The 27,786-nt window shown below is 32.4% G+C and overlaps 1 protein-coding gene across 39 annotated transcripts in view; it reads right to left on the reverse strand.

Moving 5' to 3' along the window:
* The window catches only part of RIMS2 (regulating synaptic membrane exocytosis 2), a 608,892-nt gene that overhangs the window by 228,115 nt on the left and 352,991 nt on the right, over nt 1–27,786 (reverse strand). For all 39 annotated transcript variants that reach the window (XM_059874470.1, XM_059874473.1, XM_059874468.1 and 36 more), the window contains 3 exons: nt 10,075–10,143; nt 7,550–7,706; nt 5,150–5,266 (listed from right to left, as the gene is read on the reverse strand). In XM_059874470.1, the coding sequence (XP_059730453.1) occupies nt 5,150–5,266; nt 7,550–7,706; nt 10,075–10,143 (343 nt within the window). The remainder of the gene's footprint in view (nt 1–5,149; nt 5,267–7,549; nt 7,707–10,074; nt 10,144–27,786) is intronic.

The raw sequence follows: 27,786 nt of genomic DNA on the forward strand, positions 1-27,786 counted from the left end.
CCACTGTATATATGTACCACTGCTTCTTTATCCATTCATCTGTCTATGGACATCTAGGTTGCTTCCATGTTCTAGCTACTGTAAACAGTGCTGCAATGAATATTGGGGTACATGTGTCTTTTTCAATTTTGGTTTCCTCAGGGTATATGCCTAGGAGGGGGATTAGTGGGTCAATGCAGCAATTCCATTGCTTTTATTCCTAGTTTTTTAAGGAATCTCCATACTGTTTTCCATAGTGGCTGCATCAGTTTACATTACCCCCCAACAGTGCAAGAAGGTTCCCTTTTCTCCACACCCTTTCTAGCATTTATTGTTTGTAGATTTTTTTTGATGATGGCCATTCTGACTGGTGTGAGGTGATATCTCATTGTAGTTTTGATTTGCATTTCTCTAGTCTGAGCGATGTTGAGCATCTTTTCATGTGTTTACCAGCCATCTGTCTGTCGTCTTTGGAGAAATGTCTGTTTAGGTTTTTGCCCACTTTTTGATTGGGTTGTTTGTTTTTCTGGTATTAAGTTGTATGAGCTGCTTGTATATTTTGAAAATTAATCCATTGCCACAAAATGTGACTAAATTTTAAAAAAAGATTAATAAAGGAACTTATAGATTCTCAAATCCTGATAAAAAATTGGACTATCCAAAGAACTAAAAAAGATTATTGATCTAATTTCCTTACACACTTTGATTCTTACTAAGAAATTTAATTTTTGAAGATAAAACAAAACTATATTTATAATGAATTATCCTTCCATTGTATTTCATTAGCCTGAATATTCCCTTTTCATTTCAGTTCAGTTCAGTCGCTCAGTCATGTCCAATGCTTTGCAACCCCATGTTCCCTTTTAGGAACTACCAGCTACACAAAAAGGACTGTAAAAAAAAGGGAGATAAAAATCTCACTCTTAAGTAATCTGCGGATTTTAAAAGCTAAATTTCCAACAATCTCAATTTAATACCAAACTGTCTTTAACATTGTCATTATTTTGATACTTTATAGTTCCTAAAATATACTATGATTTAAAAAGTAAAACTTTAATCCTGAAATATAATAAATAAAAAGTTGCATTAATTTGTAGGATGAGTTTTCTTTTTCATTTACTTTCTCTATGCTTTCAAACTTTCAGAGATATATTTCTCTCAAAGCTGATAACTGAAATGGTTTGGTAATTTCTGGTAGCTGACAGCCTGTTAAAGAATAGTGAAACAGCATGTATTTGAAGTATTTCAGAAATTCATATAATAGGGCAAATATGCCCTGTTTTATAAAATATTATAGAATATAAATGCATTAATTGAATGAACAGAAGAAAAAAGTTTATGAAGTAATATATCTTCTGCCAGTATTATTTTTATTCCTTATTAGGCTGAAAGTATACTCTATGGAATTAAATGCAACTAATATATTTCAGTCTCTATGATAGACATAAAAAATGTGTACTGTAAGATACCTATGACATATTATAGAAATAGCATCTAGTACTCTATACTTATTCTAGTAGTAAATTAACTCCTATAATAAATAAGCTCTTGAAATGATTTCTAATACTAAAGTCACATAGTTTGCTCCAGAAAATGATGTTCTTAGTTGTAGTAGTTATCAGGATTTCCCAGAGAAATAATGATACAAAAAAGTAGGAGGAATGAAAATGAAGATGACTATTAATCATTTTTATTTAATATCACTGTATGGAAGTTTCTGAATTACTTGTAATAAACCTTCTTTCTTTTCAAAAGAGAAAAGGAATTTGACTAGTACTAATAAAATGAGATGTGCAGAGAAATGAAGATCCAATCAAAATTCTATGTATAATTCTTCGTATATAATCTATAAGAAAAGGATATCTCTTTCTTACACCATGTAAGTTTAAACAAGTGTGTGTATGCATGTTTAAATCGCTTCAGTCGTGTCTGATTCTTTGTGATGCTAGGGACTGTAGTTCAACAGGCTCCTCTGTCCATGGGGTTCTCCAGGCAAGAATACAGGAGTGGGTTGCCATATCCTCCTTCAGGGGATCTTCCTAACGCAGGGATCAAACATGACTCTTATGCCTCCTGTGTTGGAAGACGGGTTTTCTACTACTAGCACCACCTGGGAAGCCCAACCAGGTATACAAATTAATGTCATACAGTATCATTTATTGGGGCTTCCCTGGTGGCTCAGACAATAAAGAATTCACCCACAATGTGGGAGACTGGGGTTCCATCCTTGGGTCAGAATATCCCATGGAGAAGGGAATGGCTACCCATACCATATTCTAGCCTGGAGAATTTCATGCACAGAGGAGCCTGGCAAGCCACAGTCCATGGGGTTGTATCATTTATCACCCAACGTGGCCGATGTAAAAGCCATTATCTTTTTTTTTTTTAAGCTATTATCTTTATTCACAATTTTCTAGTATGCCCCTAGTCTTTCATCCTTCTTACTGGGTCTTTCTGATAATATATGTATATTCTGGCTCTGTATCTTTTGTTGTTGCCTAAATAAACATGCTCATTTTTCAAGGTCCAACACATATCCTACATCCTCTACAAGCCACTTTAAAAAAACAACTGAATTGACTGACTTCTCTTTTCTCTGCTTAATTGATGAGCACATTAAAATGTAAATTATTTATAAGCTAAAAGATCCTTTTCAAATGTTAAGAGGTACTTTTTCTGAGTACATACCATTCAATTGGTGGCACTGTTTCACTTAATCTATCCAACAACCCTATAAAGTTGGTATTAATATTCTAATTTTATAGATAAGAAGTCAAGTAGATAAGGAAATCAAATCAAAGATATACAGGGATCAAGTAGTAAAAAAATTCTAAATTCAAGCCCAATGCCATTTGGTTCCAAATCCCATGAAAAAGAATACATTTCATGAAATATTCTAGTCCAGTGTGTCAATTCTTACTGACAAGCAAGATTAATGCACTACTCAAAATAACTATATTTTACTTATTATCTCAAAGGAAATTATTTTTTAGGCTTTTAAATCAACAGTATTATTTATCAATTCTATAAAATACAGTTCATGAAAATTCACTGTAGGAGGTTTAGAGTATTCTTACCATCTATTATAAATAGTACATAAAAATAACAATGCCTTCATATGCATTCTATTATGTAAAATCTTTTAGAATATTAGGATAAAACAGAAATTAAGAACCCATTGTTTAATAATGTGATAGACTATTTTCATGGATAATACCATGCTTTTCATTTTTGATTCCTCATGTTAATGAATAATGATTGCAAAAATACTCAAAATTTATATAGAAATGGTTTTATAGGCCTATTTAAATGAAATTCCATTTTATTTATTTCTAAAAGGATTTAAAACAGCTCACAATGAAGAGTAATTATGATCTGGTAATGTACAAGACTCAAAAACAGAAATGAAATCATGTGGATCAATTTCCCCACAAAATCTCTGAATTACTTGAACGTTTTTGCCAAATTAAAAGATTCATAATGTTATAAAGTAAACAATAAAATATGACATTTCAATTATGACTAATTCAAATATTAACTAATACCAAGGATTGAATAGCACTTTTCAGGTCATTAATCTTAGGGCTCTTTGTCTCAAAATATCAATAAAATATTATGTGCTTGTCATGACAGTAACTATTTTTGTTTATAATTCTGGAGGTCAATTTTATTCTGTTCTTCCCTGCAAGATTTAGCCCAGACCATACTGCCTTCAGAGAACATATCTAGTTCATTTTACATAAACTTGGAGGATTTAAAGTCATTTCAGACTTTCCTCCCTGATCATATGCTTAACATGCCTTCAATGTGAACAAGGAGTTTATGAGTCACTACATGAAAAATTTCAAGATATTATCAATTTTTAAAAATTCTACTAGGTAATGAAAAACTCATTCATCCATCCTAATATGATGCATTCCTAATCATTCTAATAGAGTTACCTTTTTCACAATTATTGTACTTGATAAGTATCCATTTTTGTAGGTAACATGCCTATAATTACTTTAAAGATACAAACCCCTATGAAAAAGTCAAATAAATTAAAAATAAATAAAACACTACACTAACTTTTATTTGACACTAAGATATTAATTTATTCACTTCCTATTTCTTCTTAGATCTCAGACACAAAAGCCAATAGCTGATTGACACTATTGAAGACTAAGATATTCCCTATATTTCTTTTGAAAAAGTGTACTCCAACACAATGTTATAAGCATGAACTGAGTTAGAGTTAGACTATATTTGGACAAAACAATTTATAAGTATTGACAAAAAAATTTCATATCAATTGATTGAATCTCCACCCTTCCCCCCAGTGTTTTTACTAAAATCAGTTTAGGATGCATATAAAGAAATTTCTGAGTTCCCTGGCTATTTCATCATAATATTCTCTGAACAGCAAATTAAGCTTTCTATTCTAATCCTTATCTTAAACCCACTTGGTAGTTTTGGGGAAATACCATAGCATTTTTCATTTCATATGTAATCAAATAATGTATTAGAGGATTAATCAATTAGCTTGTTAAAAAAATTATTAGTAATTAATGTATGTACTGAAACATGCCTAAGTATATCACATTTAATAGAGAAAATTCAGAGAAGTCTTCCAAGCACAGCAGTCAACAAGTATAATTCTTTAAGCTGTTTAAAAGGTTTACTGAAAGCCATGAGGAAAAACCTCTTCATGAATCAGTTTTTCTGTCTGTTTAAACAAACCAGACTTGTCTCAACATGACTATATATAAAAAGTCACACTGATTTACCAGATGAATGTAAAAGACTTTAAATCTACAGTCTCATGAAAGTATTTTTCAATATACTAATTGGTTATGATAAAGTAAAAATAACAAAACATCCTGTTTTCCTTATGATTGTCATTATAATTTCATGTGCAAGTTCACTAACTTAACTGGCTTGATTTAACAAAGTACCAAAACTGCAAGAGCAAAATGAATTTTTTTTCTTAGCAAACAAAAGGTTGTTTTTTGTTTCTTTAATTTTTTAAAATGATGTGATAGTCATAAGAATTAATGTAGATGTTGTAAACGAAGCACATGGTTTCAAAAACTAAGAAATACCCAAGTTCAGGATGAAAACATTTTATGGTAATCTTTCTTCCTGTAGGCAGCAATTATAATATGGTCTCACAGTATTTGATTAAATTTACCTGTCTCTGTCTGGAGAATAATGGTCATCCATGACACGGTGTCTATCCATTCGGCTAATTGTATTATAATGTCCTATAGCAGAGCGTGTCCCTCGAAGTCCCTGCTCCACATTTCGACTGAAATAGCAAGATCCATTAAATATCTTAATAAACCATAATCATATATTATACTAAAAAATAAAGTTTTTTAATAAAGACAGTATAAAAAGACAAAAGATCACTGTAATGTCAGCCTCAAGATTTTTGCTTTGTTTTAACTAATTGCACTTCTGGCTAAATCTATAAATTTCACATGGAGATTGACAATAAAATTAGGAGATTGCTGCTGTAACAGGTGTGTGCCTGCTAATTGCTTCATTCCTGTCCAACTCTTTGTGACTTGCATGGACTGTAGCCCTCCAGGCTCCTCTGTCCATGGGATTTTCCAAGCACAAATACTGGAATGGGTTGCCATTTCTTCCTCCAGGGGATCTTCCTGAGCCAGAGATGGAAGCCGGATCTCTTACCCCTCCTACATCTCCTACATCGGTAGGCAGTACCCACTAGTGCTGCACAGGAAGCCATAAGAGGTCCGGCATAAAATTAAGGCAATATCAATGGGAATGAAGATAGGGATTATGAAAACTATTAATGGATGACTCCCAGGTGTATGGGAGAAGGCAATGGCAACCCTCTCCAGTACTCTTGCCTAGAAAATCCCATGGACAGAGGAGCCTGGTAGGCTGCCGTCTATGGGGTCACGCAGAGCTGGACACGACTGAAGTGACTTAGCAGCAGAAGCAGCAGCCCAGGTGTATAGTAGTGATAATAAAATATGAAATATAGGAGGAAGTATAGATTTGTGTGGAGAAAATGAGTTCAGCATGTTGCTTATAGACAATATATTTGCCATCTTATTTTAGGGATAATAATTGTTTATTTTTTTAATCTAAACTGATATTTTTATAACCGATCAATGACTATTTTTTTAAGCTACCATTCTTGGCCTGGGTTGTTTACTAATCTTACGGGCTTCCCTTGTAGCTCAGTCGGTAAAGAGTCTGCCTGCAATGAAGGAGACCTGGGTTCAGTTCCTGGGTTGGGAAGATCCCCTGGAGGAGAGAATGGCAACCCATTCCAGTATTCTTGCTTGGAGTACCCCATGGACAGAGGAGCCTGGCAGACTACAGTCTATGCAGTCCCAAGAGTTGGACATGACTGAGTGACTAAGCACATTCTTTTCCATACAGGCTTTCTGTTAAGTGCAGGTGAATCTAATCTAAAATCCATGTCTATTTTCTACTGGTGTGTTCAAATATTCATTCTTTGATAAGTCAAGAATTCCTTTTTTTTTTATGAGAAACGGTTTAATTTACTAAAACTACAAATTTAAAATCTTATTCTCTCTTGCACTTTAAATGTCAGATTACAAATCTTATTATTCTACTGATAAGTCTACCACATTTAAAGTTACTTTTCAGAAGACTTTTAATAATTTTAGTCCCATTTACAATCTTACCTAAATCTTCAAATGTTTTTTTTCAAATATTTTAAACTATGTTTATAAATTTAATGTTAAATTTTCTCTTTAATTAATTGTCTAAATAAACATTTAAGTACTTAATATCCTTCTAATTAAGTTAAATTTATAAATATAGTAAATCTTGTTCTCTTAGACAGTCTAATGCCACGTATAAAATTAAGATGACAACCTAAAATTCTAAGTTTAAATGTCTAAAAATAACTCCATTACTCATTTAAAATAAGTGTTTTAAGATTGTCATTCTAAAGGTTCAAATTGCCTTAAACATTGCAAGTATATAAAATGTGAAATTATGCACATATTTCCTGTTCAGAAACATTATTTCCTTGGTTCTTACTCTAGTAAGCCTTTCTATAACTTAATTGGATTGATTCGGAAACATTTCCATGGTTCTTACTCCATTAAGCATTTCTATAACTTAACTGGATTGATTAGAGTTTTCCTCTAAATATAAGTCCTGGAATTGTAGATTTCCAAACAATTCTTCCCACTGCTCATGCATTTCCTTTTAGTCTTCTCATGATTGTTCTTAACTGTATTGCTCCAACAAATGTTTATTCTTTCCTATTTCTTAAAATGTCAATATCATTCATGAGTACAATTAGTTGGGTCTAACTAGATCTGCTCAATATATATATGAGACTGGAATTTGTATCTTCTTTATGACTATGAACTTAAAATAAAATCATATTTAGGTCATCCAAAGTTACAAAATAGCCCATATTTTGTATTACTCTCATTATATAGGCTATTGACTAGCACATATGTTTTCCCCTAAATAACTTTTTTCTGTAAGAACCTATCTTTATAAATTTCTAATAATATTTTAAGATAAATAGGCTTATAATATCATCCTATAAAATGTTATGCTGTCTTACCTCTGTGGAGGAGGGACACTGGGTGACCAAGATCTAGTCCTTCCTATAACATCTACTCGGTGTGGAGACCCTGACGGCGAACAGTGGTTGGATGACATTACTTGTTCTGGCACTGACAATGTTGAGCTTTGAAGATCCCGACCATTGTGTCGATAATCTAAGGTGGAAATATTAAGATTACAGTTATCCATACACTAAGATTTTTAGTATTTTGTAATTTACTGAAAAACATAAAATGTTAGTGAAAGGCTTTAAATATAGTAAATGTAAAGCATAATGAATAAAGCACAATGCTAACATAAAATAATATTTTATAAACACTTAAACTGAGGAGTGACAAATATTCAAATATTTAGACAGCTACTATGCTCACTTTTTTACACAGTTAGTAATCTTCATTAAAAGAATTAAGCTTATTCTAAAAACATTTTCATCTCTTCATTGACCAAAAGAGCTTCAAATAGTTCTCAACAACTATAAATATTTAGAATAATTAACCTGACAAAAAGTTCCTACTTTGTATAGTGCATGCATGTTCAGTTGCTTAACTCGTGTCCAACTCTTTGCAACCCCATGTACTGTAGCCCACCAGGCTCCTCTGTCTATGGGATTTTCCAGGCAAGAATGGTAAAGTTGGCTCAGTTGGTAAAGAATCTGCCTGTAATGCAGGAGACCCAGGTTCAATCCCTGGTTCGGGAAGATAGCCTGGAGAAGGAAATGGCAACCCACTCCAGTATTCTTGCCTGGAGAATTCCATGGACAGAGGAGCCGGGCAGGCTACAGTCCATGGGACTGCAAAGAGTCGGACATGACTGTGTGACTAACTTTCACTTTCAGGCAAGAATACTGGAGTGGGTGGCTATGCCTTCCTTCAGGTGATCTTCCCAAACCAGGGATCAAACCTGAGTCTCCCGTGCCTTCTGCGTGGGCAAGTTGGTTCTTTACCCACTGAGCAACCTGGGAAGCCCAATTTTTATAGTCTATATAGATACTTCTTTAAGAAATAAACAATATTAGAAAGCATTCTGAATATCACTTGAAATAAACATTTAAACTTTGATTCCAAGTATTTGAAGTTATCTCAAAAATTACACTTGATTTCAAAATAGTAACACAGAGGATATTATACAGCAGTATTTTTTTTCCCTCAATGGATTATTGAATGAATCACCATATAGCAAAAAAAGTTAATAATACTGAGATAAGAAACAATGATGTTTTATGGCGGTAAACAATAATGAGTCCAGGATAAACACTTTGTATTGTGTAGGCTTGCTAAATAATATTCTGCAATAGCAAAGATTATTCCAGAAAGTAGTAACCCAAATAATGAATGATTCCTGAAAAATTTTTTTCAAAAGATATATTCTTTAATAAAATGGAAAAAAAAAACAATATTTTTTTGTCATTCTGGAAGTAGAAAATAAAAGAACTGAGATATGCCCCAAATGACATCAAGACAAAGAGCTTTAATGACCTGAAGAAAAATATTTGGGTTAAAAAATCTGATGTGGCTAGATATTTAATAAAGAGAAGAAGTTGAAAAGTCAATTAATAAATGAATAGAATACAAGTAGGGGAAAATGCTAACAATCTCCAAGCAAGGTATCATGAGAAATATGACTTTATTAAGATTCAATTCACAAATGATAAAACATGAAAAATATTTTTGTAGTCTTAGTGAATTAATATATTATTCACCTTAGTGCAAAAAATAAAGGCTAAAAGGATTGTATTGAGTTTTTTAAATGCAGTACACTGAAAGCAAGCAAACTGACTCATACTGTATCAAAATTTGTCCAACAAAAATTATCAGTCACTGATGCAATTGTAGCACATCTTACATACAATAGAACATAAATATTTTGTTCATGATAAAATTGGCCATGCTTATGAAATTTGCTAGGCTAATTAACCTTTAAGCAGAAGAGAATCAAACATTTTTATAATGGAGTATATTATATTTAAAAACATTTCCAAAAATTATAAAAAATAGCTACTTAGCTAAATTATTAAATCATCAAATTTCTAGCCATAAGTGAGGCAATATTTTAAAACTACAATATCACAATTTCAAAATGCAGCTGTACCTGATACTTAACATAACAACAATGTACAAAATTTTCAAAAAGTGCATTCAAATATTTGATACATGTGGCTGTTTGTGATTGTAAAAAATTTTTTCCACATTGTTAGTGAAATATAAAGAAGCTTTAGTTATACAGTAACTTCTCAAACTTATAATGAAATCCTTATTATTTAGTAATTTAAAAATAGAAAATTGGTAAGTACTTATGAGACATCTTTCAGTAAGAATATTCAACCTAACAATCCATACAGATATTCCAGCAACTGGAATCATTCAGTTTAAACTGCCGAAAGGCTGTTTTGGGGGTGGGGGATAAACAGGATAGTTCTTTTGTAACTCATTATATTTATCTGTCTATCTATTTACATGTTCATTGGTAAATAACTTTACAAATGGAAGTGATTATACTTCCTTCTTATTACTATAAAATTCTTACCTGATACTACACCAATTCCATCATCACAGTCATAATCAGAGACCTCACTATCACTTATTCTCTTTGATCCTATGAAGCAAACAATAGCAATAATTAAAATCACTGATCATTTAAGGAAAAGAAAAATCCTCACCAACCTAAAAAGCGAATGAAAGGATTTTGAGGGGAACACTTGAGAATAAAAAACAAGAAGAAAAGTCATCATAAACTCACAAACACTCATTTTCACGTATATTTCATTATGTGAGGATATTATTTTTAAAAGTGTAAGATAAAGTTCCTAAAAGGATTAAAGTTTGAAATACTATTAAACATTAAATAATATGTTAGTGATTTCATGCTAATTGATAAAAATCTATTGAACAAAAAGCCAAGTCAAAAATAGCTCAATCAGTTTTAGATGCTTTTAGACAAATGCACTTAAATCTAGGCAAATTTCTAAGTACAAACAATGTTATAGTCAAAGACGTTCATGTGTCTTTTTCTAATATGCGCATGACTAATGAATTAAATATACCCAATTATTTATTTTTCACGTTTATGGAGAGGAAGAATAATTTAAGACATCTTAAACATCCTTCCTTTACTATTACTTTAGTTGTTTCTCTGTTGCTTTAAGAAAGATATGAGAAATAAATCATCCACAAACTAACTTATGCATTGTGAACTGTGTTATATTTTCTAGGAAACAACCTAAGATAGAATAATAATAATTATTATAAATCAATAGTCCTGTGCCTGTTTTCCTTACAAATCTGTAACAAAACTTTAAAAGTTAATCATGCTATGGCAAAAATCACATTAAACTGAATTAAGGAGAGTTTGATTGACTAAATGGCTAAAGCAGATTGCCCTTGCACTTAACTATGACATATATCACATATACAAATAAAAACATTATAATTTTGTAATCTTTTCTGAGAATCTTTTACTAAAGCACTTCTTTTTTTTTCTTGGTATCAGAAAATATTTAACGACAAATGAAGACAGTGTTTCTATTTCAAGAGGACTTGTTTTGTCTGTCTACTTACACAACACGTTACTCATTACATAGACGAAACTCTTGAACACATGTATACCTATGGCGGATTCATTTTGATATTTGGCAAAACTAATACAATTATTTAAAGTTTAAAAATAAAATAAAATTAAAAAAAAATAAAATAAATGCTTTCCTGTAAGGTTTATAAAACACTGAAAGCTCATGTTGTGTAAAATAGCAATAATTAAACTGTTCAGTCACTGACGCAATTCCTTTCAAGGAATGTCTTCCAACATCTGCAACCGCTCCCTAGAAATACACTCTCTCTATATTTTGCTTGTTTGTTGTCCTGCCCTCTTGGGAGAGGAAGAGTCTTTTTTTTTTTTTTTGATACGAACGGCAGTTCTTGTTTTTCTCCTTTTAATGGTTAGGTAGAAAATACCTATCTTTTTTGGTCATGTGGTCCCACTGAATTAACTCACCACTATTTTCCTTACAAATCCATATGTCATAACGTTTTAGACCCAATTGAATCTGAGGCTCTTATTGTTGCTTTGTCGCTAAGTCATGTCCGATTCTTTTGTGACCCCATGGACTGTAGCCCGCTAGGCTCCTCTTTCCATGGGACTTCCCAGGCAAGAACACTGGAGTGGGTTGCCATGTCCTTCTACAGAGGGTCTTATAGCACTGGTTAATATGGAAACCACAGTTATCTGACAACATCTCAACAGAATGGTCACAAAAGGAGTTATAGAATCAGGACAGACATTGTAAATAAACTTATGAGAGAGGAAGGATAACACAGATGAGGCTCTGGAGGAGAGAGTTAAGAACTGCTCTGCTGGTAGTAAGATTTCACCTTGTAAATGATCAAGGAAAAAGCAATGATTATTTTAATGCTACTGGTTCAGCATAGAGCATAAAGATTACATAATTTTTGTCTTGGTCAAGGATAAGATCTGCCTCTAATGTAAGATAAGAATGACACCAACATAAGAATGAAGCTCATTTTATTAGCCTTTGTGTGTTGTCCTGTGTGTGTGAGACAGTAGGGGTTGGAGTCGGAGGTAGGGCATACACGTGGCTTGTAAATGCTACTTCCTTTCAACTCTTGATCACTTTCCTGAAGGAAGTCTTGATTTATTTTGATATTAGTCCTACAGAAGTTAAATATATTGCAGTTATGTTCTCTCTATGTGGATCTTGTCTTTTCATATTCTGATGAATTCAAGTACTTAAGTTTAATGGCACTGAATATATCAATCTTTTCTTCTAAAACTGTTTTCAGGGTCTCCTTTAAGAAATTTTCTGAGCTTATATACAAGTACAGAGATACTCTTATTTCCTTCTGAAAGTTTAAAAATGTTGCTTTGTGCATTTATATCCTTGTCCATCTTGAAATGAGTTTGTGAATGACAGGAGATATGGATGCAAATTCACTTTTTCAATATGGATAACACATATCTCAGCATTGTTTATTTAATCATCCTCTTTCCACAATGATCTGCAATGTTACTTCTTCTGTTATAAATAAATGTATTCTATCTGCTAGGACTTGTTTGGTTCTCTACTTGTTTTCCTTGTACAAGCTGATTATCTATAAACCAATAACTCACTGTCTTTGTTATTACAATGTTATATATTGAAATGCAAATAATTCACCTAATTATTCATATCTTTGATCTTTCCCCTTCACTCTTTGCTCTTCCATTTAAATTTGAGATTCAGGTTATCAAACTGCACAACAAACATTCTATTGGGATTTTGACTTGATAAATACATTAAATTGAAACATCAATCAGAGAGAAATGACACATTTTACAGCATTGTTTTACAAGCTATGAATATGGCATTCTCTTCATTCAAGTTGCCTTTAGGATCTCTCTGAAATTTTTTAACTTTGGTCATTCAAATTTTCCTTTTTTGTTGGATTTATCCTTTGTATCTTATCATTTCTATTGATTTTAGAAATACTGTTAAAATGATGTTTTCTAACCTAATTGCTCATAAACAGAAATGCAGTTTTATTGTAAAACAATGATAATCAGCCAACTTGTTAAAGTCTCTTTTTCCCTTGTAGTGGTAGCGCACTAACCATGCGTGCATGCTCAGTGGCTAAGTCATGTCCGACTCTGTGACCACATGGACTGTAGCCCACCAGGCTCCTCTGTCCATGAGGTTTTTCCAGCAAGAATACTGGAGTAGGTTGCCATTTCCTCCTCCAGGGGATCTTTCCAACCCATGGGTCGAACATGCATCTCCTGCATGGGCAGGCAGATTCTTTATCACTGAGCCACCTCGGATATCCCTCCCCCCTTATTTTTAATGGTTTTGTTAGTATTTTCTTATGGAGACAATCTTTCTTTCCAGTCCTAAAGCCTTTTCCCTTTTTCTTGTCTTTCTATGCTAGTAAGTTCAATACTGGAAAGAAAAAGAACTTTTACATTTCTTTCTAATTCTGATTTTAAATAGAATTTTTCTAATATTTCTCCATTAAAAGTGATATCTGCTGAATTTACATCCTATCAGATTGAGGAAAATCTTGAAAGTTCAGTGATATTTCATAAATGATTTTCAATTTTTATTTACAATTGATTCTGGCCCATTTCCTTCCTTGTACTAACCTTTCGGCTTAAAATCAAAGTTACACTAGCCCAACTAAATATAGAAAACTAGTCCTATTTTAATCTCTGGGAGATTAATCTGTAGATTAAAAAATTCTGTTCTTTGAAATTTTGATAGAACTTATCTATAAAATTACCATTCCTTTGTGGGAATATTTTAAATTACTAATTCCATTTTGTAGTAGATGTAGAATGATGTATTAATTCAAGGTGTAGTAAATCATATATTTTAAAAGAATTTCTTCACTTTAAGTTTTCAAACTGTTTGCTACAACATTTCTAATTTTATTTTTTAATGTATTTTCTGATATATCAATCATATTATTATTTGAATACTAACTGTACCTTCTTTTTAATCTGCCATAAATTTCATCAGAGGTTTATTTTGTAATTCACTTAAAGGATTAAATTTTGGGCTTCATAATCCTAACTAGAAATTTGTTTCTTGTTTTATTGATTTTTGCTCTTACTTTAAGGCCTTCTTTCCTTGGATTTTTATGACAGAGGACAAGATGGTTGGATGGCATCACTGACTTGATGAACATGAGTTTGAGCAAGCTCCAGAAGTTGGTGATGGACAGGGAAGCCTGACGTGCTGCAGTCCATGCGGTTGCAAAGAGTCGGACAAGACTGAGCAACTGAACTGAACTGATTCTTTTTCCTAAAAAACTGGATGAGTACATTATAATTATCAAGCTTTGAACACTTTGTTAATGTAAGCATTCCCCTGAGTACTTCTTTGCATCACACAAATATTTGTATGTAAATATGCATTAAATTTTCTTCATGGGTCTAGAAGATATTTCCGTATTTGATTAAATTTAAGACACTATTGACTGATTTATCCATGGCAGATGCAGACATAACAGATTTTGAAAAAAATGTTCTTTATAGTATGTGTCTATTTTTAAAATTTATCAAGGGTATGGGTATAATATATCTCTTTCTTTAAAAATTGACATAGTTGATTAGCCTAAATCATATCAATTCTTTGAAATCTGTCAAAAAATGAATTATTGAATAGTATATTAATAATTCTTTAAAATGTTTCTTGTATATAAGAGAGGAATATGAATTCGTTAAATGTTAGGTTCAGAGTTCTTTAACCATGAGATAAATTTGTTAATTCCGTGGTTTATTTTGTATTGTCCCTAAATTTTTGTTTCCTTGACCAATAAATGGTTGAGAGAGAATTATACTGCACTTTCTTTTAATGCTTGTAAATTTGTTGATTTTTCTCTCTAGCTCTAATTAATGGTTACTGAAGCTGTTTCATTTATATACGCAAGTTTTAATTATTTTAATAGACATAAATAATCATTTAAAAAATTTTAACCTCCATTATGACAAAATGTCTCAGGAAACTAGTAAGAAGGAAACTTCTTAAAACTGGTAAGAGGTGTTTACAAAAAACCTGCAGCTAACATAACCCTTAATTATTAAATACAGAATGCATTCCCCCTACAAGAAAGAACAAGCCAGTGATGTCCACTACAATCCCCTTTGATTCAATATTGTACTAGTAAAATACAAGGGAAATAAATGAAAGGCATACAGACTAGAAAGCAAGATGTAACATGGTCATGTAAATTAAAAATCTTAAGGAAACTATAAAAAAGTTATTAAGACTGATTAATCAATGAATTTAGCAAAACTCTAGGATACAAAGTCAACATACAAAAATGATCGATGAAAAATTAAGAAACTTGTTTTCAAAACCACTATCATTCACAAAAATATCCAAACACATGAAATATTTAGGAATACATTTAACATGAAATGTATAAAGCATGTATGGCCCACACCACAGCACACCGCTGAATTAGTTTCATATTGCTGCTGTAACACAGTACCGAACACTGTGAAGTTCCAAACAACAGAAATTTACTGTCTCACAGGTCTGGAGAGTAGAAGTCCAAAATCAGGGTGTCAGCAGGGCCGTGCTCATTCTGATGTTGTGCTCAGTCTCTTCCTAGGGAGGAATACTTCCTGTTTCTTCTGGCTTCTCGTGTTCGCCCAAGCTTTGGCATTCTTTCGCTTGTAGCTCCATCACTCCAGTCACACGGTCATTTTCTCCCTGAATGTCTTCAGATTGTCTTCCTCTGTGCATGTCTGTCTCCATGTCCAAATTTCCCCTTTTTATAAGGTCACCAGCTGTATTTGATTAGGGTTTGCCCTCGTGGCCTCAGGAAAACTTGATTACCTCTGTAAAGACTCTATTTCCCCATAAAGTCACAGCTGAAGGTACTGGTTAGGACTTTTAAGAACATATTTGGGGAACACAATTCAGCTCATAACAACTGCTGAAAATTAAAGAAAATTTAAATAAATGAAGAGATTTTTCTGCAAAGTTGGAAACCAGAAGTTGTTAGAGTAACATTCTAAGGGGGCTAAGAGAAAACAAAAATCATTCTCGAATTTTATATAAAGCGAATCTTTCCACCAGGAATGAATAAACAAAAATACATGCAGAGAATCAAAGCCTGTTTCCAGTTCTTCATTGAAAGAACTTCTTAAAACATGTATACCTAAAAATAGAGACATTAATCCCAGAAGAAAGGGATGAAAAAAAGGAGAGCAGAGAGAGTTTTAAAAAAATAAATAGAAATAAACTCTGAATTAACAAAATGTCAGTAATTATAATAATTTCTAATGTAGAAGCAGAGGTAAAATCCTGGCACTAATGTTTTAAATGGTAGGAGTGTGGCTGTGAATCAGATTGATTTTTAAAAAGTTTTGATTTGGTTAGGAAAAAAGGTAGCAATGTTAGTATTACTTTGTTAAGGGCCCATGTTAGGATTTCAATAGTAATACTAAAAGAATAAAGATTAAAAATAAAAAAGCAAAGTGCACAGAATATGTTAGAAAAAATAATTACCTATATATGTATTTGTTTGTGTATGCACAGAACATCTCTGCAAAAATACAGATACTGGTAACAATGGTTCATTCAGGAAAAGAGAACTAGATGTTTGAAAAAATAAGGGCAATAGATTTTTCTTTTTTACTATACACACTTTTGAATTTATACCCTACGAATATATTAATTAAAATCAGTAGCAAAATTTTACATGTTTAATCTGTAGATGAAAAGCATTTATGTTCTCTATTTGTTGAGAATATGTTCTATTAATTCAAGTTGGTTAACTGTGTAGTTCAAATTTCTGGGAGGTTGTTACTATAACTTTGTTTTTTTAACTTCTCATTTCAATTTTTTCTGATTTTTATAATAGGTGTGACAACCAAGTCACCTCCTTAGGCTCCTACGGCTTCTTTGGCTCGTTTGGCTTCTGCCGCTTTCTGAAGGCCTGTGTCAAGCTCAGTTGCACACAAAAGACACCGGCTTCTTCAGTCAGTCACCCACAAGATCACTGTTAGAGACAGACACTGCTTCTAATTTGTCCTCATAGGTTCTAGTTTTCTTTGATTAACCTGGTTTTCATGCATGCTTTCTTTCCAACCTGACCTATGACCCACCGTAAACTTTGGGACCCCCTACTGGGTGAACTCTACTTTTCGCTAGCTCCACTTTGTGGTCTCCAGCAAATGATTCTACTCAGATTCTTCATTTATATGATTTGCAAATACTTCATTATCTTAACAGTGTCCTTTAAAGAAAAAAGACAAAAACTTTTTTTTTTCTTTGAGGAAATCCAATTCATTAGTTTCTAACTTAATGGAACACGATTTTGGGGGTCCTAAGATATCTCTGACTCACCAAAGGTGACAAAGGTTTTTCCTAGGAGTTTTATACTTTTAAGGTTTGTGTGTGTGTGTATGCTCAGTCGTGTCTGACTCTTTCTGACCCCATAGACTGTAGCCCACCAGGCTCCTCTGCCCATGGAATTTTCCAGGCAAGAATACTGGAGTGGGTCACCATTTCCTTCTCCAGGGGATCTTTGTGACCCAGAGATCCTGCATTGGCAAGCAGATTCTTTACCACTGCACCCCCTGGGAGTTCCATAATTCTAAGGTTTACGTTGATCTATTCTGAGGAAACCTTATAATGGTGTGAAATGTGGATAGAGGTTCATTTTTAAAATCACTTGACCTTTTGTACCTGGCACTTGATTCAGCACAATTGTTTTTTAAATTCAACCACATTGTTGCATGTATTGTACTTTCCCCCCTGTTATTAATAGTAATCTGCTGTATGAATACTACTTTTTGTCCATTATGAATAATGCTACACACTCATGTACAAGTCTTTGAGTGGATATTCATGTCACCTGCCTGTCAGTGAGTTGCTAGGTTATATGGTAAATTTATTTTTTTTTAATAAACCATCAAACTCTTTTCCAAAGAACTGTACCATTTCATATTTCTAGCAGTAAATATATTAGGGTTTCAACTTCTCAATATCCTGGCCAAATTTGTATTATTCTTCTTTTGTATTTTATTGATTCTAGTTGGTATGAATTTATAATTTCATGTGGTTAAAAACTATATTTCACTAGCAAATAATGATTTGGGGCATCTTTTCATGTGCTTATTTGTCATCTGTACATCTTCTTCCATGAAAACACAATACATATTTTTTTGCCCACTTTTTGATTGCATTATTTGTCTTGTTATTGAATTTTAAGTTTTGTTTATATATTGTGGGTGCAAGTCCTTTGTCAGATATATGATTTGCAAGTGTTTTCTCCAAAATACTTCGGAGTGGCTCATCTTTTTTACCTTCTTAATGGTGTCTTGAAACAAAACATTTTAAAATTTTATGAAGTCAAATTTATTTCTCATTCTTTTATTGATTTTGTTTTTGGTATTGTATTAAAGACATCTCTGCCTAGCCTAAGGTAATATAGATCTCTCCTATGTTTTTTATTAAGAGTTTTATAGTCTTAGCTTATAGTCAGGTCTTTGATACATTTTTAAGTTGATTTTTGTGGATGGTGTGAGATAAGTTCTAAAATAATCTTTTAACATATGGATATTTGATTGTTCCTGCACTATTAGTTATAAAGACAATACTTTTCTCACTGGGCTTCCTTTGCACTCTGTTGAAAATCAGTTGACCATAAATATAAGGGCTTATTTTTAAATTCTAAATTAGATCACATTTATTTGTAGTTTATCATTGGGCCAGCACCATACTATTATTATTACTGAAGCTTTATATAAGATTTCCAAATTTATATTTGTTTTGGCTGTTCAGGATCTTTTGAGTGTCTATATAAATTTTAAGACCATTATACAGAGTGAAGTAAGCCAGAAAGAAAAACACCAATACAGTATACTAATGCATATATATGGAATTTAGAAAGATGGTAACAATAACCCCGTATACGAGACGGCAAAAGAGATGTATAGAACAGTCTTTTGGACTCTGTGGGAGAGGGAGAGGGTGGGATGATTTGGGAGAATGGCATTGAAATGTGTATAATATCATATATGAAACGAGTCGCCAGTCCAGGTTTGATGCAGGATACAGGATGCTTGGGGCTGGTGCACTGGAATGACCCAGAGGGATGGTATGGGGAGGGAGGAGGGAGGAGGGTTCAGGATGAGGAACACATGTATACCTGTGGCAGATTCATTTTGATATATGGCAAAACCAATATAATTTTGTAAAATTAAATAAAATAAAATTAAAAAAAAATTTATTCCTAAGGAAAAAAAAAATCAGCTTGATAATTTAAGCAAAAAATATCCTGCTTAGATTTTGATATGGGTTACATTGAATCTAAAACTCAAACTCAGGAAAACTGCCATCTTAATAATACTGAGTCTTACAATCCATGAATGTGAAATATCTCTCAATTTATGTAAATTATCCATTAATTTTTCAACAATTTCTGTGACTTCTTTAGTATGCAAGTTTGCACTTATTTTTGAAATATATTCACAAGTATTTTAATTTATTTATTTTAAAATGAATAAAAATATGCTAAATTTCCTTTACAAAATGTTAATGGCTAGTATAAAAGATCAATTGAATTAAGATATTGTCCAATTATCTAGGAACCTTGCTGACATTGTTTATTAGCTTCCGTAGCTTTCTATGGATTCTTTACAATTTTCTATATACAGCATCATGTTGTTTGTGAATAAAAACAATTTCACTTCTTCCATCGCATTTTGAATGTTTTTTATTTATTTTTCTTGCTTCACTACTATTAACTAGAGTCTCCAATCCATTGCTGAATAGAAATGCTAAGATGAGACATCCTTGCTTTGTTAGGGGAAAAGCATTCAGTCTTTTTCAATTAAAAATGGTGTCAGCTGTAAGTTTTTGTAGGTTCTCTATATCAAATTGAGGACGTTCTCCTCTATTCCAACTTCACTGATAGCTTTTTTCATGAGTTGGTGTTGGATTTTGTCATAGCTACTTCATCTTTTCATAAGATTATATGGTTTTTGTCCTTTTTTCTATTTATATGGTGAATTGATTTTTAGTTAGTAAACCAACTTCACATTACTAGGATAAATCCTTCTCAGTTATAGTGTATAACATTGCTGGATTTGATTTACTAATATTTTGTTGAGGATTTCTTGTTAAGTTCATGGATCTTGACTTCTAGATTTCCTGTGACATATTTGTCTGACTTTGGTATCAGGATAATATTGACCGAATGGAATTAATTGGAAAATAATTCCTTTTCTATTTTTCTCAAAGGGTTTGAGTTGTATTGGTATTTATTTTTACACGTACCATAGAATTCATCATGCTTATCACTGGTAAAGCCACGAAGCCTAGGCTTTTATTTGTGGGGATATCTTCATTACTGATTCAACTTCTTTATATGTTATACATTTATTCAGATTTTTTAATCTGTTTCTGTAATTCATGAATCTACAAATTTTCCCATTTCATCTAGGTTGTTTAATTTCATAGCATAAAAGTGTTCATTATATTCCTATGTGATTCTCCAGAGTATTCCCTTAAAATTCGGTTAAATTAGTAGTGATTCCCAAAGCATTTCAGTAATCTGTGTCATTTTTCTTGGTCAATTTTGTTGAGCTATTCAAAAACCATAGTTAATTCCTTTTTTGTTTTTTAAAAATTAATCTAGTCTAACAATCTCTATAAATTTTCTCTAAGTAACTTGAAGATTTATTATTACATGTTTAAATGTTGAGAATTAGTATTATCTCTTGATCAATTTACCCTTTTATTATTATAAAATAAACATTGTCCCTGGTAATATATTTGCTCTAAAATCAAATTTGTCTAATATAATATAGATAATTCATATTTCTTTTAATTTATATTAGCATGCTATCTTTCCTATCCTTTTCATTAAAACCCCTTGTGTTTTATATTTATAATGGGTTTCTTGTAGGCAGCATATGGCTGGGTCTTAAAATCCAATCTCTGCCTTTTTATTGGGGTATTTTTACTATTTACACTTAATGTGATCATTGACTTTCTTGGCTTATATTGTCAACTTACTATTCATTTTCTATTTGCCCCTTTGTTCCATTTTCCCTCTTTTTCTGTATTCTTTTGGATGAAATGGTTAATTTTCTGGCTTCATTTTCTCTTTTCTCCTGGCTTATTAGCACTAACACTTTATTTTGTGGTTTGAGGGCTTACAGTGAAAGTGAAAGTGAAGTCGCTCAGTCGTGTCCGACTCTTAACGACCCCATGGACTACGGCCCACCAGGGCCCTCTGTCTATGGGATTTTCTAGGCAGGAGTACTGGAGTGGGGTGCCATTGCGTTCTCCAAAATTATTGCAATCTACATTTAATACATACACTCAGTAATCCATAAATACACTACAGTCATATACTTCTATTTCTCCTCTCTTTACCTTTCTGCTGCTATTGTCATATATTTCATATGTACTGCAAACCCTATACTGTATTGCTATTTGTTTAAATAGTCAATTAAACATATTTAAACAAGAAAAAAATCTTATATATTTATCCATGAAGTTACCATTTCTGATATTCCTCTTTGTTTTAAATACATTCATAGTCTGTATCTCTGGTATCATTCTTCTTCTTTTTGATTGTAGAAGGATTAAAGGGCTTTCTTTAACATTTGTTATGGTGCAAGTCTTCTGGTGATGAGCTCTTTCAGCAGTTGTGCGTTTGAAAAGATTTTATTTTGCTTTCATTTTTGTAGGAAATATGAATGGGCATGAATTCTAGATTGACATTTTTTGAGTATTCACACTGTTTCCTATGAAAAATCTGCAGTCATCTTTACCTTTATTTCTCAGTTATGTGTTGAGTTTATTTTCTCTCAATGCTATACGATTTTCTATTTGTGATTAGTTTTAAAGAACATAATTTTAAGGTGCCTTGATATATTATTTATGTTTCTTGTGTTTGGAGTTCAGTGACATTCCTGGATATGTTGGATTATGGGTTTCCATCAAATTGGGCAATTGATCAGCCATTATTTCTTCAAATATCTTTGTGCTTCCCCCTCTCCTCTCCTGTAGGGACTTAGGGACTTAAATTACCTGTGTATTAGATAGCTTCAAAGGTCCATATTGTCAAAGCTATGGTGTTTCCAGTAGTCATGTACAGATGTGAGAGTTGGACCATAAAGGCTGAGTGCCGAAGAATTGATGCTTTTGAACTGTGGTGCTGGGGAAGACTCTTGAGAGTCCCTTGGACTGCAAGGAGATCCAACCAGTCCATCCTAAAGGAGATCAGCCCTGGGTGTTCTTTGGAAGGACTGATGCTGAAGCTGAAACTCCAATACTTTGGCCATCTGATGCAAAGAACTGACTCATTTGAAAAGACCTTGATGCTGGTAAAGACCTTGATGCTCGTAAAGACTGAAGGCAGGAGGAAAAGGGGCTGACAGAGGATAAGATGGTCAGATGGCATCACTGATTCAATGGATATGAGTTTGAGTAAGCTCCAGGAGTTGGTGATGGACAGGGAAGCTTGGTGTGCTGCAGTTCATGGGGTTGCAAAGAGTCGGACACAACTGAGCGACTGAACTGAATTGTTATACCTCTTATTTAATTTTGGTTCATTTATGTCCTTTTAATGATTCTTTTTTTCCTTTTCTACATGCCTGGTAATTTTTAATTGGATGCCAGCCACTGTGAATTTTACATTGTGTGTTGGATGCTTTTATATTCCTTTAAATATTCTTAAGCTTTCTTCTACATGAAGTTTTCATAGAAACACTTCGTTCCTTTCAGTTCGTGCTTTAAAATTTTTTTAACGTTATACCGTGTTCTATAGCTAACTATTCTTCACTACTGAGGTCAGACATTTCTGCATACTCAACACAATGTCCTGTGAAACTTGATGTTTCCAGACTTACTGGAAAGGAAAAAAAAAAGACCCTATTCTCAGGTATTGTTACCTCTAATCGTTTTGGGTGGTTCTTTCCCCAGCATTGGGTAGATTCCTCCATTCATTCATTCATCAAACTCGTCTGAACACTTGAGAGGGATCTTCTGTGGATCTTTGCGTTACCTCTCTGCATAGTTCTCTCCTTTCCAGTAGTCTGTCTCCCTGAATTCAGCTCCATCGCCCTAACTCAGGGAATCTGTTGGTTCCATCTGGGCCCCTCACCATATGGTGTGTGCAGGAAATTCTCTCAAAGAGAATCAGGCAAGAGCAATTATAGGGTTCAGCTCATCTGAGTTCTCTTAGCAGTAGCCTGATGCCCAGTGTCAAACAGTTGTTTCTTGTACTCGTTCATTTTTGTTGTTTTAAGGTGGGAAGGAAAGTCCAGCCCCTTTTACTCGATTCTGGTTGTAAACAGTAAGTCTTTCTTCATTTACCTCGTTTTCATTTAGGGACTGAAAATTCAGTCCACTATTCCTGTGGTTTTAAATAACTTTTTTTCTAATCTTACTTAAGAAGTTAATTTTTTAAATATAAAAGTTCATTAGACTAAATTTAAAATGTTAACCTTATTAAAATTGTTAAAAACCAAGAAAGAGCTCAGTAACCAGTTAAAAAACTTACCATTAGTTTAAATAGCTTGGCATACACTCTGTGCATGTATGAATTTAAAAGTCATAAAAACCTAAATCTATTAAGTTTTCCTTAAAAGATATGAAAAAGGAGCTAAAATGATGGAAACTACAGCAAACATTTCAGTTTTAATTATATTTTAACATACTTAGAACATTTAACACTATTCCTTCATAAGTCAAAAATATAGCAAATTGCATCCATATATATTCAAAAGTTCTGAAATAGTGCACATGATAACACAATAATACACTAAAACATACTTCATTGATGAAATAATACCATACTAAATGAGACAAGAGCAGACACACTAAAATCACAAATCACTATATTTCCACAAAAGGTTTTTAATACCAAATAATAAAGATGTCAACATGGGAGATACTGGAAAAGCTCTATAGGTAGAAAAAGAAAGCTAGTGACATTTTGTTTAGTAATTTTACATATGCACAATAGCCAGACAAAGCACAAAACAACAAACCAATTAAACTGTGCATATGAATTCATGCATTAAACACTGTGCATGCTAAAATTTACCTGAATTATATGAACATAAGGCTTTATCTGGAAAAAAAATTAAAATGTCAAAATAAATTTAAAACTCTTTATATGCAAAAGGGATATTAAAATCTAATTTCTGCTTCACACTACAGACTCTGATTTAACATTTTCATTTAAAAATTTAAAAGGCCATACTAATCAGAATAAAATAATGAAGGAAGACACATCATATCTAAATTAGTAAAAATTTGAATTATAAATTTTAGTAGGAACTTTGAACACATGAAACTATTAGAGGCTAAGAGAGAAGCACAAATTAGAGAAGGTACATAAAATAAAAAAATTAATAATAGGCCTGCTCTGCATACTAATGATTATCAATTCTATTTTATATTATATGGCCATATAACATACCATTAAATGTAAGACATAACTGTTACACACAGAAATTTGGCACACAAGAAGAACTAATAAACTTAAATTGAAGAGATAATAGAGAAACATTATTAATTTTGGAATTTCTGATTTTGGAAAAAATATATCTTAAAACTGATTTCTTTTGTACAAATAAAACTGAAAATTTGTAAACAACAAGCTATTTTGACATTCTCATTCAATAAAAAATATAATTCGTAGAAATCATCACAGTTAAGCTGCTGCTGCTGCTGCTGCTAAGTCGCTTCAGTTGTGTCTGACTCTGTGCGACCCCATAGACAGCAGCCCACCAGGCTCCCCCGTCCCTGAGATTCTCCAGGCAAGAACACTGGAGTGGGTTGCCAATTCCTTCTCCAATGCATGAAAGTGAAAAGTGAACGTGAAGTCGCTCAGTTGTGCCCGACTCTTAGCGACCCCATGGACTGCAGCCTACCAGGCTCCTCCGTCCATGGGATTTTCCAGGCAAAAGTACTGGAGTGGGTTGCCATTGCCTTCTCACAGTTAAGTTAGCAGAATACAAATTTAGTTAGATTCATCTATTTCTAAATATTTACCAAGTTTCAAAAGGTAGCATAATATTAACAAATTGTTTTTACATTTAAAAGAAGAGTAAATTATCATCTGAATATTAAAGGAGTCTATGAACTAACATGCCCCCAAAATACTAATTAGTGAAAAAATGCCATATTATCTGGAAAAAAGTAAATATTTATCCTAACACATCTACGTTGTTAGCTGAAAGTCAATGAATCACAGGAGGACAAAATAATAGGTTCTCTAGTTGTTATGGAATTAGTTTCTAATGTTTAATTAAAAATTTTAATGTGAATGACAATTCTAAACTTTACTTAACAGATAGAGAAGTAGTACACTATCCAGTACCATCCATGATTAATCTGTCTCATTGGTAATCTATACATTGCTGGAATTATATATAGTATTTTGAGAAAAAAAACTTTATTCTGGACACTATAAAGGAATTTCATAAAACATAAATATAAAATTGTGGAAATCAGAAAATAGTAGTTAAATAATTTAAGTGCATTAGTTAAATAGTTAAATAATTTAAGTGTATTAACATTTTGTCAAGGGCATATTTTCATAAATGAACAAAAAACTGAATCAAGTAGATTAGGATTTTTAAAAAAATCAACACAAACTCTAATTCATTTTAGAAACACCATTAATCTATCTGGTTTCAAACTTACCTTACAATATTTTCAAAAAAGAAAGACTATATTCGCCATAAATTTTTGTAAGTTTGAAACCAGATGAATTAATAGTGTTTCTCATATGAATTAAAATTTGTGTTGGGTTTTTTTAAAAATCCTAGTTTATGATAATCTTCTCTCAGTTTCTTTCTATTACTTTCATATATCAGCTTGGTTAAATATTTATGTTTCCCAGTCCCTTAACATTTCAAATTTTTTAAATTCTGAAATTAATTGTAGTATACCATATAAGGCCGTGGTGCGCTGGTAAAGGTTAGACAACTATCTCTCTGGTAGAAAAAAAGCCTCGTAACACATGCCTATTTCCATAATGTAAAAACTCCCATACAGCCAGTTTCAAGCTACCAAAGTCACTGCATGTGAAGGGAAGAGATGAATATACAATTGGCTCTATCTCCAGCATACTACTGGAAAAGAATTGTTGACCATACTGAAATTAAAATATAATTGGAAGAAATAATCCCAGAGGACATTACTATGGTAAACAAAGTAAAAAGGCTTATAAAAGATTCTTCAAGATGTTTAAAATTCTTATTATACCACAAAGGAAAAAGACAACTCTGAGAGTAACAGCAATTTTTATCCAAAAAAGAAAGACAAAGAAAATAAGAAGAGATAAAATTCCAACAATTTTCTAAACAAGAAAAAAGGCAGAAGAAAAAGCAGTATTTTAAAAACTGTACAAAAACATATCACAAGTAAATAGCTGATATTTCAAAATTGTCATATAAAGAGGTAATCACAAAGCATGCAGCAAAAAATTGCAGGAAAATCGTAAGAGTTAATAAATAAAAATAACATGTTACTTTATAAAAGATTTAATTGCTACAGTGTATGCCTAGCGTTCTGCAGTCCATGGGATTGCAGAGTTGGACACGATTTAGCGAATGAATAACAACAACGAATAAAATTTTAAATTGTAATATGAACTGTTATATAATATTTCCTTAAAACATTGAACATAATTGTAAATCTAACTAAATATCTATATCAAAAAACTATTTCACATGCTGATACAATTAACATTTTCACTGGTTTTAAAATTCTCTGTAGATATCAGTATCACATCAAATACTGTTTATCAGATATTTAGAATGATGATATTTATAACCATACTTATTTGCCATATGCAAAATCATATTAATATATCCAAACCCTAGTATTTATAATGGATATATATTTACTAAAAAATATTTTTGAAATGTTTAGTAAAAAATAAAAATATATTTTTGGAATGTTTTCCCTTCTTCATGTCATTCTGCTGTCTGTGTTCTTCAAAGGTAACTTTGAATCTGAAAATTTTGTTCTTGGGAACAATATCCAGATGTAACAATGAGTCCTTGATAAAACTGAGAGTACCTGCACTGATAATATATAATGCCTTTTTTCTCAAGAACATGATGATGAAAGTATAATTTCATATCCTTTCTCCATCTTGAATCATCTGGACATTATGGGTTAATGACAGATTGAACTGATCTAAGTTTACTAAAGTGAAAGTGAAAATTGCTCAGTCTTGTCAAACTCTTTGCAACCTGGTGGACTGTAGCCTACCAGGCTCCTCTGTCCATGGAATTCTACAGGCAAGAATACTGGGGTGGGTTGCCATTCCCTTCTCCAGGGGATCTTCCAGACCCAGGGATTGAACCTGGCTCACCTGCTTTGCAGGCAAATTCTTTACAGTCTGAGCCACCAGGTGTACTGTGCCCTTCTTTCTTTCAAAGGTATTTGAGAATTGTCTGTGAAGCACTCTGCTGTTAAGAGGACCCCTCATAGTTTGTTAAGTCATTTACATCATTATTTCAATTATATACCACTCAGAGATGGTCTTATGTGATTTTCTCTTTTTATTACAATTGGTCTAATAAATATGCCCTTGGGAAGAAAGGAACAATGAAATAATCAGTCCAACTACCAAGAAGTATAAGGCTTAATTCATTTTTAGTTTATAGAAATGCAAGTGATTTCTGTGTATTGATTTTGTATCCTGCAACTTTGCTAAATTTACTGATTAGCTCTAGTAATTTTCTGATACT

Source organism: Bos taurus, chromosome 14 (assembly GCF_002263795.3).
Source record: "Bos taurus isolate L1 Dominette 01449 registration number 42190680 breed Hereford chromosome 14, ARS-UCD2.0, whole genome shotgun sequence".
Classification (NCBI taxonomy): domain Eukaryota; kingdom Metazoa; phylum Chordata; class Mammalia; order Artiodactyla; family Bovidae; genus Bos; species Bos taurus.